The sequence below is a fragment of the Dicentrarchus labrax genome, unplaced genomic scaffold, assembly GCF_905237075.1.
Source record: "Dicentrarchus labrax unplaced genomic scaffold, dlabrax2021, whole genome shotgun sequence".
Taxonomy (NCBI): Eukaryota; Metazoa; Chordata; class Actinopteri; family Moronidae; genus Dicentrarchus; species Dicentrarchus labrax.
Genome location: NW_026136714.1, coordinates 20,158,847 through 20,173,254, shown reverse-complemented (window position 1 = coordinate 20,173,254; position 14,408 = coordinate 20,158,847). Strand labels below are relative to the sequence as shown.

The 14,408-nt window shown below is 39.4% G+C and overlaps 1 protein-coding gene across 1 annotated transcript; it reads left to right on the top strand.

The window, feature by feature from the left end:
- The first annotated feature begins 12,580 nt into the window (after positions 1-12,580).
- On the top strand, positions 12,581-14,166 carry LOC127376451 (C-C motif chemokine 19-like). Its single transcript, XM_051423363.1, has 4 exons — positions 12,581-12,740; positions 13,011-13,125; positions 13,324-13,437; positions 13,598-14,166. The coding sequence occupies exons 1-3, from the start codon at positions 12,680-12,682 to the stop codon at positions 13,430-13,432; spliced, it is 285 nt and encodes a 94-aa protein (XP_051279323.1). The 5' UTR covers positions 12,581-12,679; the 3' UTR covers positions 13,433-13,437; positions 13,598-14,166.
- Positions 14,167-14,408: the final 242 nt, after the last annotated feature.

Below are 14,408 nucleotides of genomic sequence, written 5' to 3'. Positions count from 1 at the left end.
CTTTTCCCATAAAAAAAATATGACGTTGAAGGAACACAAGTACATAAAATCAGAGCCTCCTGCTGCTCACAGTACAAACACACAGGGCCCTGTATGCAAAAAGTAACTCAATTTCTCTGTAAATGCTGCAGAAGCAGGTGCAGTCCACACGTCAACAGTTACTTTAATTAATCTGATTTTTAAATTAGATTAGGAAATTAAAATGATGATCAGTTATCTTCAAAAAGGTGGTTGACATCGTAAACAGACTTACTGCAGCTACATTCAATGCTGTAACAGTATTATGGTTATCATTTCTCAGTCCATTTACGCCCTGCTTTTCAATGAAGTTATGGTGCTGGCGACGTGCCTAATTATTATTTAATATGGTAAATACTAAAAATGGAGTGAATACAACAACTTTAGAATCCCAGACGAGTTGAACATCAAAGTGGCTTCAGTTTTTTTTCATCCGTCCAATCCAACAGCTTAACTCCCTTTAGCTACAATTCAGGTTGGACAAACCAATGGCTTCTAAATAGAAATACAAATACAAATTTGAATTGCCTGCCAAACGTGGCTTTTAATGGCCAATGTCAAAAAATGTCCCTTTTTGTAAAATAATGACTTTCTAGAGTAATGTTTCCTTACATATGCCCGTTGTGTATCGTCATTATGTTGTTTTAATTACTTGCATTTGCAGGCTGAAACCCTGACTTTCATTCTTTGGGGCAGACAAAACATCATGGGGTTCTTCCAATGCAGCAGCCCTGCAGTAAATACCAATTTGGTCAAGCTCCTAATATTCAGTTTCTGCTGTTAAAGGTGATTTTAAGGCCGTGTTTTAAAACTTGTTAGAAGCAATTTATTATACAAATTAATACTGTGTCTGTGTGGGTCAGAAGGTCACCTGTGACAAAGAGCTATGAGTGAGTGATGTTGTTTTCGGCAGTTGATGCTATAAAAAGATGAGACAACCAGGATAAACAATTGAGCTGCATGTAACATCTATTACGTTACTATCAAGTGACTGAATAGGATGTAAATTAACGATGCCAGTGTGAATTATAAAGGGAAACAGGTATGTAATTGGAAAGGATTAAGATGTAACTCACAGCCAGTGTAGCAGTCGAGAATCTCAGACCCAATTAAATAACCTGATACTGAATATAAAACGCATCTCACTGATTATAATGTCTACCAAGGTGGAAACAGCATTTACTCTGACACACGCAGCGTCTTTCTACAGTGCCCGGAATACATCTGCAGAAGTAAAACCATTTTTAATCATGTGATCTGTGTCTATCTCGAGGGTAGCTCTGCCACTGACACTGTAAACACTGCAAGAGCACGACACAAGTTTGTAATAACATTAGTTGCACCATAATCCATAATACACATTTGGCCCCAGACTGCAAGCCAGACTGGGGTAGTTAGGTGACTGTACAGGCAGCCAGGCAGGCAGCCATGTAAATCAGGGACAATGCACTGGCCAGTGGCCGCACACAGGTGACTTTAGGTTGCACATCAGGCGCAATGAGGCCGATGTAATCGCAGTAAATATGCCAGTCATTTCGATTTTATTACCAGCAGACCATGGCGATTAGTGGACAGTCATAACGTTACAGCGCAACCCTGCTCAGCCACCCATATCATAACGCTGAGTATTAAATCTGGCCAACGCCACAAACTGGAGCTTTGCCCCTGACGGTCCACTTACGCGTGTCTGCGTCCCTCATGTGGTTTTCCAGGGACTGTAATTCGTTGAATTCCGTCAAGCACCACAATGTAAGGACGCTCATTGAAAACACAACACGGTATCAGACCTGTAGTGTACAGCCGAAATGCAGCCAGCTATCTTAGCTTACAACACCACCGTCAGCTAAGCTAACGACCAGCTGACTGCACTAGCATCGCAGCATCTGAACGACAACTGTCAAAGCTAAACAGTGACGCTGGCCTTCAATAAACACACTGCAAATAAAGAAGCTGGTTTGTGTTTCAATATTAAGACTAGATATGTAATTACTGTCTTTCTGGACGTTACAGTTGACATGCTAACATTGGCTTTAACGTTGCTGTAGTTGGAAACTAACGTCAACGCGAGCCCAGATGCACATTCCTGTCTGTGCTAGCTAACTCGCATGCTAGGCGGCTAGCAGCGCAGTGCTAGCTAGCCGCTCCAGAGACCACTGTTGTCCGCCATCCACTTACCAGTCCTACCAAATCCTTCGGCTGCAACGTCGATGATAACCCCCAATGTTTCAGATACGTGGGGCACTCCGAGTATATCCATATGTTACAAACGATGCTTTACTCCAAAAGTGGTCAGTGCTTCCTCTCCTTCATTCTGGGAGCCATTTTTCCTAAACATTTAAATAAACCAAGCTCGTCCCAGCCAAGTCCCGGCGCTGATTTTCCTCCAAACAGCATCCTCCTCTCAGCCCCAACAGAGGCCACATCTGAAAGACAAACCTGACATCTGTTGGATGAATGGAAGAAGGCACTACATTAAATAGATTTGAGGGAAGCATCAATTGAATATTCTCTCTTTAAGGATAAACCAACATACTGTGTTAAAATATATCGCCTTTTTCTTCTTGCAGCAAATGTGAGTTAATGTTGTGTTTTACTATATTATTAATTAATTATTAATTATATTATAATTAATTATTTAATGTGCTAGAATAACATTTGTTTTGTTGTTTGTACTCTTCATAAAAATACTTAAAGTAGAAAAAAAAGGAAAAATAGACCCAAAAAAAATCAAATAAAACAAGTGTGTTTGTGTGTGTGTGTGTGTGTGTGTGTGTGTGTGTGCTGGTTGTAGTATGTTAAAACATACTGGGCAGCAAGATATGCCCTGTCTCCTTCTCCTATTATATTTTATCAGTTGTTTTACATGTTCTCTTTTTATTTGGTTGCCGTGAGTCTTTCTTTCTTGATTTCCAGTTTGTGTTCACAGAGCCTGTACTTGGTTGCGTATTTCTCAGGCTCAGTGAGATTGTGTTAACTGAGAAGAAGATGAATGTGATGTGTAAGTGTACAGGTTGCCATCACCATTATAGATATTTGTTTGTTTGTTTGTTTGGTTTTTGTTTTTGGCTTGCCTTTTTATGTGTTTTTTTCATTGCTACTTTTTTATTATTATTCTATATAATCTTTATTTTGAAGAGGTAATTTTAGGGGAAAAGAAGACACAAATGGAAAAAAAACATTGAACACGAGCACCAAATATGACACATTTCTGCCTAAATAAGACATAAAAGGGAAAGGACCACAGTCTTCCACTTGTAGGCCTATAATGTGTGTCCTTTTCTCCATTACTTTTTCTGTTTTATAATGCAAATTCACCAAATAAAAGCTGAATGGAAAACTTTCCATGACAAGTGAAAATGTTTGATTCTTACTTGAGGAGCAATATATGTATAAATATGTATAAATACCCAAAGGGTGCTAAACAATTATACATTTTTGTCTTTCATTCTTTATTTAAAATAAAGTAAAACAATAAAACAGATGGTGATCATGTTGCACAGAAAACTATATGAAAATGGATACAAAGTGAAAGTAGGTAGAGAAAAGCAGTCCAATATTCACAACATGTTGAACCATCTGACAGTATAACAGAGTTTTGTTACGGTGCAGTTTTAAGGAATCTGTAGGAGGGAGGTCAGCTCTGTCACAATGTGCGTTTATGAGTGCATTTATAAGGCAGATCTTAGTTAACAACACAAGTAATTTTACCATTTGAATTTTATTTAAAGGGTAGATGCCCATGTTGGTTTACTCAGCTTTGAAAAACACAAAAAATATTTTTAATCATTTACTTGATAAATTCTATAAAACTCTCCACAATCTGTTTGCAAATGAAATAAGATAAGGTTTCAATAAATATTTGCATTGCATTTGGACTTACGAGAGCCATAAGCTGGCCAAAACATTGGTTCTGGAGTATCTTCACAAGAAGGGGGCACTGGGATTCACTCTCAATAATTACACATTGTAATATCAAGTATGAGGCACTAGGTGACAGCAGTTCTCATTTGAACATGAGAACATAGATTAAATCAGCGCCACTGTCTGGGTGGTTTAGTGTGCTATGAGTAACATAAACCACAAACCACAACAACCTCAGCTAGTGATTATTATTACTCAATAGTCAAAGATGTCCGTGCATGTCAGACATCCTGTCAGGAACAAAGACGTAAAGTCTGCATTCAGTTGTGCTTTCTCACTTCCTATGCATGAAAAATATAGTATCGAAACAGGGTTAAGGTTAGGCATATTTATAGCAAAAAAAGGTTACACATTAATACAGTGGGCAACAAAACCCAGAAACCACATCCTCTGTCAACCAGCCACAGTTCACATTCACTTGCCACTTTCATATTTCTTAACAGGCAGATCCCGGCATACATAGTTTTGATGATTTACATGTGAAAAGACATCTAGACAGGTTAAAACTGGGCGAGATTTGATTGAAAAGTAAAAATGTTTTCAGACATCTAGGCAGTGATGGACAAAGGTACCATAGGGACACAGAATGCACCAATTTCCACCGGGATTATTTTAATATTTTGCAAACGAAAAACCCAATCAATGTTTATTGATTGGCATTATTACACTAGAACAGGTCCTCCCAAAGTTGCTGAAAGAGTAGTCTCACCATCTACAAGCGCTGACTGCCAAGTCCAAAGTGTTTGAGATTGAGATAAACCTAAAATCGAACTGGGCTACAAACAGGGTCTCGCCAAGGCTAAGAAAGATCTAGTGTGTGCTGAACCCTTAAAACCACCAAATAATCAATTTGCAGACATTTGAGAAACAAATGCATTCCATGCACAGGTTAATTCTCCTGAAATTCTTTGAGTGCTGAAGAGGAGAACCCCATAGGTGGCCTAGTTAACTAAAAACATGCAGTAGCTTTTAATAGTAGTAGAAGATGCCAGGTGGAAACATTATCAAGATGGGACATGAAACATTGCCCGATACAGCTACAATGGACTAATATGTAGGTGGTGGTTGGAAAATTCCCACCCTGGAGATAATTGTCTTATACAAAAAAAGAACAATAATGTTCTGGTTAACTACACCACCATTGGCTGCACTTCAAACCTCTAAAACAAGCCCAAACATGAAGCTTACTGTAAGCGTACAACACCAGTAAACAGTGAGACAAAACAAAACTTAAGGCATTTGCATGGCACTCTATGGAGATTACTTCTGTTACTTATCAATCACATGGCAATAATAAACCACACCCCTCTGCACAACACCTTCACCAGGCAGAGGAGTGTGTTCAGTGGCATATGTGTGTTTGTATGCTGCTACTGGATGCTTGAATATCCCTCAGGATAAATAAAGTATCTATCTATCTATCTATCTAACAAAAAATGTATGTTGTGCATGTGTTTAATACAGTGGCCGACAAGGGAAAACGCGCCGCAAACGGCAAAACGCTGCAAACACAGGAATGATGCAAATCGAAAAACACACAAACACATAAAAACAAATGCAGCAGAAAAACGCCACCGTAGTTTAATGTGCCTGTGATCCTCCTCAGACAACAACAACAGTGTAGGTTAACCGCTGTGACGAACTTAGTTCCTCTATAGTAGTGACTCACTAATGCACACATTTCACAACACATCAGAGAAAGTTCATCCGCTTTCCAGTGAAAAAGAGCCTGCAACATTTATCAGAAAAGGAGACCTATGTGACAAACTGTCATCACAAGACCTCCATATATAAAAAAAATAATATTGTCATATCCAAGGACGGCTGTTACATATGGGCTAACAGGGCTAAGCCCTCTCTATCTTTTAAAGTAAAGATGAAAAACTATTATAAAAAACCTTAGAACATATTGTTTTGAATTTTGGTAGAACCTAGAGCAGCAACAGCACCAAACAGTGACAGAAAAATCCAGGATATATGATAAATCCTGGGTTTTTCCTGTGAATGGGCTTAATTTTTACAGCCCAAGCACAGTAGCGTAAGCTTCCATTCACTTTTTATTGACAGGTGTCGTGACAGGAACCCATTTGGGCTAAATTCATTCAGCCCAAGGCCAGTGACCTTTGACCAATCACAGCGCAGTATCCACTGTACAGAGACAGCGCCATTTTTCGTGATCCATATCTGAACTGCTGACCACAGATGACGATCAGCCACATCCAGATGCGGACACAGCTGCAGCCGCTGCAACGCCACAGGATGCGGCTCTTTAATAATGTGTCACCAGCCGCACAGTGCTGTGACATAATGGTTGAGCAGTCATAGGCTCGCTTTGAGAAAGCCAGGCACTTGGTGTCTTTCGAACTTATTGACCCTGAACTCTTCCCGCTGTTTAAGAACACTTTCCCGCAGAAGCAGCTGGACATTGCATGTGAACATTACCCAAGGATCTGCAGAGAGCTGATGGTGATATACAGCAGTGTGGAGTTTGCAGGCCTAACGTCCGCAATGTCACTGTTGTGGATGCTGACTGAGAACAATCTTCAGAGCTGAAGAAACACTGAAAGTAACACAAATAGCCATCACAACCCCCATTACATCTGCAGAGTCAGAAACCTGTTTCAGTACACTGAAGAGGATTGAATCCTTTCTTTGAAGTACAATGGGACAGGGCAGGCTAAACGCACTGGCTATGCGGTCCATTGAGCGGACTTTAATGACATGGTGATTAACCTGTTTGCATTACATAAAGGCCGTCGATGTGAGCTTGGGTTTGAAAGATTATCCATTCGCCATGTTGAACTGCCATGTTTCAGCAGTAGCCCTGAGTGGACAACACTGGCTGTAGATAGGGGCTTTTTCACGCTTTTCACAAGTTTTGTGGCCATTGTAGTTACGCTTGGAAGGCTGATCTGTATTTAAATGGTTAATATTGAAAACTTCACCGCTTGATGCCACTGCCCACACACTGGTCCTTTAATGGTGGGCCATGGGTATTGTATTGCACTGTATTGTTACATTGAATGACTTCCTGTGCAAAGTGTTACAGTCCTTCATCTTCAGATTATGAAAAATGATTAATGATTAGGGATCCTATTAAAGCGCATTTTACCTAAAGAAAATTCAAATAAAATCAAATATAAATATTTATAGTTTGCGTTAGAATCATCTGGCAGCCCATCTTTGGCACCGGCTCCACTTTGGGCAGTCCCATTTTGATCAAATGACAAAGCTAGTGTGAGAGCTTCACAGGTGCATAACATAACTGGATTTTATCTACTTTCATTCTGAGTGTGCCTCACCTGCTTCATCCTAAAAGTACACTGTTCACACTGTTCAGTCTTCATGTAAACATAACTTCTTGTGTCTTTCACTGTCCTTGAAAATGTCTGCTACATTCCAGATGAGAGTGATGTTCCTGTATACCAGTTTATAAATCATTGACTGTTCCAATTAAAGGCTAACTGATACAAAGGACCAGTTTAAAATGTATGCAAATATGCTTGCTTTCATGCTGAGAGTTAGATGAGAAGATAGATACCACAGGACATAGTTAGCTTAGCTTAGCATAAAGACTGAAAAACAGGGGGAACCAGCTCGTCTGGGTCAGTCCAAAGATAACAACAATATCTTTTTATTCTGTATGTAGGACCCACAAATAGATTTTTTGTAACTGCTCCTGGCCAAGACATAGTTTGGCACATAACCCGACCATAAACTGTAACTTGTTGTTTTTACACTTCGGTGTTGTATATATTATACAAATGAGATAAGACGTGTTAAAGGCTTTAGAGGTGCTGATAGATTTTCTTTTCACCTTTGGACAGAACTAGGCTAGCTGTTCTCTGCAGCTTTCAGTCGGTGTCCTGGCCAGTGGTATCAATCTTGTCATCCAACATTTTTCGGTTACATGAGAATGGATAAATACTCTTAACCCAAATGAAATCAAGCAACTTCCCTTTAGCAATCTTGAAGTTTGTGTACCTAACGGGTCCACAAACCTAACCTCTGACCTTGCAGCACTGGCATCCAAGAACAGTGGTTCACAGTTGGGGTTAGAAACCCCAGAATGGGCTGGAAGGTAAATCTCAGGAGCTGTGAGATAAATAACAGAATAGTGCAACCTGTGATGAAGGGCTGAAAATTGACTGATACAAGAAAATACTGTCCAAGAGCATCAGGTCATTATGTATTGCCGATTGTACCAATTCTGTCTTTTCTGCACATTCATCAGTTCTGCAGGCTTGCTTGGCTGCCAGCAGTGCAGCTGTTAGACAACACTAAAACACATATAAATCAATTGTCTGTGCATACAAACACAGGCATGAATGCAGTTACAGTTTCACTTTATCATGCTTTCAACCCTGCAAAAGGGCTGTTTAAAATCCTCTAAGCTGAGTTTTGATTTCTTTTCAAATGGTTGAGCTGGTATGTATAACAGCCTTGGGGGTTTGTTCCCGTGTCTACACAGGACAAATTTCTTCCTCCCTTTTTTTAGACCTATTGTACGGGCACTTAAAGTAGTTATTAACCTTAACATGAGTTCTGTCCCTGCTTTCCTGAAAATCACGTGGTTCCCCAGACTTGTTTGCTCACATTTCTGCCTTTTCCACAGTGTGAGAAATGTTTTCAGGGAGGGTTTGTTGTGCCAGCACAGGATGTGGTTGTGAGGAGCTAATGCATCCATGGATCAGGCCACAGTAAAGAATATCGTGTATACATTGTTGTATTAAGACATGAAAGTCTCTTTTTGTAGAATATATTTAATATATTTAATTAACAATGAACTCAATGACTACAGAAACTGTGCAAGGGATAGATAAATTCACACAGGCTTATCATCCACCAGTGCAGCTGTATGCAGCTTTTCATCCTCTTGACTTATTTTTTGGTTTTACTGCACTTTACTGAGGTTGAGCATTTGTGCTCTTATCGGCCCTGTTTCTGCCATCAGCAGGCACCTATTTCAGCAAACAAGTGCTGATAAACCCACTGTATGCTACCTGCCCAGCAAACAACATACAGACAAAGTTAGCAACTAGCTGGATCTTTAGCATATAGTGGTGCCATGCCATTGTTCCGAAGCTTAGGCCCAGCTAAAGTCAGTGTCATGTTGTGCCTCACCTAGATGGGAAAAGTTCACAGTGGACCTGCTTGTGTATTATTTGATTTAGTGTGATGCTAGGTTGCAACCATATTTTCTTAGCAATGGGCCTTCCTTTGACATTCAAAAATTTCACTTTCATGGTGACACTAGAGGAAAACTTAGGGGGGCACTATAGGCAGTAGGACTAATCATATGGGGATCATGAACGTCTTTACAAAATTTCATGGTTATCCACCAAATAGTTGTTGAGATAAAAAGTGGTGGACGGACGGACATTACCATCCTGAGAGCCCAGGCACTAGTATGGCTAAAATGCCCAATAATTAGAGTTTTTACATTGCCCAGTGGACCTTTTAAGGCTTTTTTGGGGCTGACTTATATAAATATGTACCAATCTGTCTATCTTAACCTTCATTCCTTCCACAGAATTGATCTCAGGTTTGATATCTCAGTCGAGGGGCAGGTAGTTTACCACATTTCTCTTTGTCACAGAAAAGTAAGATGGTGGTTTGTGATATACATATGGAGATTTATGGGAATGAATTCATTTGGGATTTGGGTAGTGAAGATTCAGTGGAAACACAACAAATCCACTGCGTTCACTCTCCTGAAGGATTATGATAATTGGTCATTTTAATCTTTCCATGCTCCTGCAAAGAAAGTTTAAGTTATTGAACCTGCTTTGATCCAAACATTCACTTAGTTTCACTCTGACGCATCAAGTTTCACACCGCTACCCTCCATCTACAATAAGTCTACAATCGCATTGCCTCATGTAGTATGTTTACATAACTGACTGTTCAGGTAGCATCTGATTGCACCCCTGTGGCAGTGTCTGGACTAAATTTGTATCTAGATATTTGTATCAGCAGGATGAAGGATGTTTTAAAGTACTTAACTCTGTCATGCAATCCAGTTTTAGAAGTATTGTTTTAACGATATTCATATCTGGCAAAGGGTTAGTTTTGTAATATAATATCTCTAAATATTTCTGTCCTGATTTTACCACATGGATGGCGTCAACATTTCAGCCAGACAGAGCCTTTTTATAATTATTGCTTGATTGCCGTTTTACTAGGATGTGCAAGTTAACGTCTCAGCAGTATTTACAATAGAAACCTCTAGTGGTTAGAGGGACTTTTTTTCTGTTGTTTACTTCTTCACCACTAATTTTTCCAGATAAATGATTGCAATATGTTGCTGAGCTAACTATATCGTTCTTTGAGTCAAGCGTAGTTTGTGAGTCATTTCTCTATTTCTCCTTCTCTTTTAAATTCAGCTTCCCCATGAACATAATGTGACCATTATAACCAACAACATAACATGACCATTAGCCTACCAAACATAACTGATCATAGAAAATTAATGGCGAAGAAAATGACATAAAATGGCATTTTTTTTTACTGTAACGGACCACCAGTGTGTAGCATTTAGTGGCATCTAGTGGTGAAGTTTCAGATTGCAGCTAACTGAAAACCGCTCGTGTCTGTATTTGATGTGTGTGAAGTGTGTAGGATAAACTATGGTGGCTGCGGAACTTGCAAAAGGCCCAATCTACAGCCAGTGTTGGGTGTCTCTGGGCTACTGTTTAAACATGGCGGTTGAACATGCAGGACTCATGTGTACATAAAAAAGGCTCATTCTAAGGAAACGAAAACACAATGATTCCAATATTTAGATGATTATACAGCAATGAAAACATACCTATTAGTATTACATTCCATTTCTACCAGTAGATCCTCCTAAATGTTACACACTGGACCTTTAAATGGTCCAAACCCAACTAAAAATATTGAAGAAAGGGACATGGCACTCAGTAGTGAGAGTTTTTTTACACTGCTTGGGGACTTTTATCCTGTAAATCCAGTATTTTCTGTTTGTTGGTAAAATATGCTATAAAGCTGGAAGAGTGAAAGTGTAGAGTTGGGTGATTCTGCCTTTCATATAACACAGTCACTGATGCATTAGTATTATTAAGATAGTGATTATAGCTGCTTTAAAGCACAAACATGAGATTGATATCGATCTTCTCTCTTTAGGCTCCCTAAGAACCCATATATTTCCCAAAATATCAAACAATTAGGCTATGAATTTATCTTGGACCACCGCATTTTGTTTCTAGAAACAATGGAAAGACAGAATTTTCTGAAATAAGTTTATCCTCACATGTCCTGCCTCAAACGTTGTTAAATAATGCTTGCATAAGTCTTGGCAAAATCTATGCTTCTGGCGGGAAAAGTTTGTCTCCTGTTGCTCAACTACTCCCACACTCACAGATTGTAATCTAACACTTAGATGCATGCACACACATGCGAAATTCTGACACACACACCCCCTTCACACAGACTTGTGAGATGTGTCTGTATACAAGAAAAATCCCCAAACCCAACTGTCACCACATTGATATCATCCTGTGAAATGTAGGATTCTTCTGGGAAAGATTGATAAAATTTAAGATAGATATCTTGGTTTACGGTACGAACAACCTTCCACTTCCTTCCTTGTGAATTTATTCCTCTCCTGATGATAAAGGTGATCACTCAGAACAATGTCCGCTCAAAGCATAACAGAGCCACTGGATCTCCTCACAGTGGGGTCAAGCATTCGGGACTATACCATTCTCTTGGTGTCCACACATGCATTCGCCCAGTTGTTGAGAATGTGATGATGGCTGACTCATCTGACCACATCACTTTGGTCCAGATCTCTGTAGACCAGAGTCTATGGTCTTTGCACCACTGAACTCTCAAATTTGCATTCATCTTCAGAATGAGGGGTTTATGCACTGCAACCTTGCTATCGTATCAACTGTGCCTGCTCAGCACTTTATAAATACCACACAGAGCATGATGTTAACTATTTCATTGTACCATGCAGTGGCCCTGTGTGAAAGCATCTGCATCCGTTATGTTTCTCCACTAATTGATTGACGGTTCTCCTTTAATCTGTCACCCGTATTGTATTTAGATTGTTATCAACTGCTACAGATTCCATATTATGCACTACTTGCACCCATTAGGCTACTTGTCACTGCCACTCGTAGAGTAAATAAGAAATCAATGTGCTTTACTTTTTATTTTGCACTAGCAGGTTATTATATAGCATGGGCACCAAGTGGCATCAATCATTCTCACTGACAACAAGACACTTTTGAGGGAAACAGAGTCTTTTAATGGTTTGAAAAAAAAATGGAAATATAAAGATTTTGAATGTTGGCACAAAATATTGGTAGCTAATGCACAGTAGAAAAAAAAATGCAGTATTTGTTGATTCGTGCTTGTGCTAATGAATGGACTGTCTCATTGTATAGACTGTATGAAGCACGGAGGGAAGGTATCTGTCAGACAAACGCCAGGATAAAGATCTGCTTAAGAGAAACATCAGAAAAAGCATACAGGAGGATTTTGGCAAGGACTAAAAGAGAGAGGAGGAGTGAAGAGGTAAGTGACCAGGCACGTGTGAGTCTGGTGCCAACTTTCCCTGATTTCCAGTCAATGAGCACAGATCACACTTTTACTTTCTCTTCTTCAGCCATAAATACACACGCATGCTCTTCACCTCACTGCAACACCTTAACACACCTGACTGCAACAGACTCTCTGAAGCCAGAGCTCACACCTACGAAACAGAGACATGGCCTCTCGAGTTGCAGCTCTGCTATTGCTGGGTGTCTTCTGTGTTGGGTTTGCATCAGGTAAGACATACTACTATTCATTGCAGTCAAACAGATTCATATTTCAGAATTATTTCAGTACAGGTGCAAGGTGCATGTGATCTTCCAGACTGAAACAGTCAAAACCAAACCACATTTGAAATCTAAGCTCAGTCAGGAAGTGACCTTTTCACCTGCTGGGCATTTCAGCTTTTTAGGTTTCATTGATAAATCTACCTGTCTAACCCATTCTACATTTTAGGATATTTTTTTTACCCATACTAATAACTTTTTTTCTTCATCCTCCTGCAGGTGAGATGGCGGTGGACTGCTGTCTGAGTGTCGTCAGTAAGCATTTGCCCATCAAAGTCATCGTAAACTACAAAATTCAGGAGGCTGGGAAAGGCTGCGATATCAGTGCTACCACGTAAGTGTAAATTCTTGACATATATAAATCAGGCAAAAGAAAGTTATTTTCTCAGGTCCTTTGCTGAATGGTTACAGGAGCTGGTTCATTTTATTTTTGCAGCATCCTAATTTGCAGTCAGGTTAATGAAAGTGGATTTTTTCACCTCTGTAGTCTGCAGCTTAATCTCACTTCTGTGTTTCTCATCATCTTTTTCAGGTTCATAACAAAGGCTGGAAGAAAACTGTGTCTCCCCCACCCCGACGATGAAGAATGGGTGAGAAATCACATTGCTGCTCTGGACAAGAGAAACCCGAGACAGCAATAAGTCAAGTAAGTAAAAAAAGCTTGTATTTTCCCCTTTTTCGCCTGAGCTTTCAAAAGCTCCCTTGCTCCTTTTTTTTCTTACAATATTGTGGAAATGATTCCCAACATGTTTCACTTTAAAAGTTTCAACCTTGCACTCACTTATCTCTGCACTTCCTTTTTGCAGGTGTAAAGAGGAGTGAAAAAAAGGGAAAAGATGGCTGAAGATCAAGACAGACCGACTCTAAACTGAGAGCTGAAGAAGCCTGAACCCCTTCCATTTCTGCTCAGAGCCCATGTTGTACTGTAGAAGATCAAAATAGTTTGAGAAAATCAAACCCGTAAGATCACTGAAGAATCATCACTTCATCTGAATTATGATGATTTATTTTATGAGCCGTCATGCCAGTGAATCATAGTGTAAGTATAAGTGGCTAAATATACAGTTCTGTATGTGTTTCTTTTGTGGTGGTGTAAAAAACTCTTTCCTTTTCTTTATTATTCCTAATGAGAAAAAGATTTTGCCTTGACAGTGACAATGAAATCAATCCTGTTGTTTGTTTGTTTTGTTTTTGTTTTTATCATAAGACTGTGAGGCGCTTGTGGAACATTTCACTTTGACAATCTGTGTTTATCTTTTATGATACAATTTTAGAGCTGTTTTAATCAAAACTTGTTCAGTGAAATGTTGATTTAAGTATGTGAAAACTATTGTTGAGACTTTCTCTAAAATAAAGTTTGATATTATTTTTTAAATCATTCTGTTGCTGCCTTTCATTTTTACGGAGCCCCTAAAGGGACATGGAAAAAAAAAAAAGAAAAGAAACCTTTCCTGCTCAGGAGAAAGTGTGAGCACAAGATAGTATCTCATGTGCAGGAGATACTATCTCATGGGCACAAGATACATATCCCCTGCTCACACTCAGTTGCTTTCACCAGCCGGTGGTTGGTTGTTGCCGGTTGTACAAATATGGACTTTTATTGTTGAATTTCTCCAA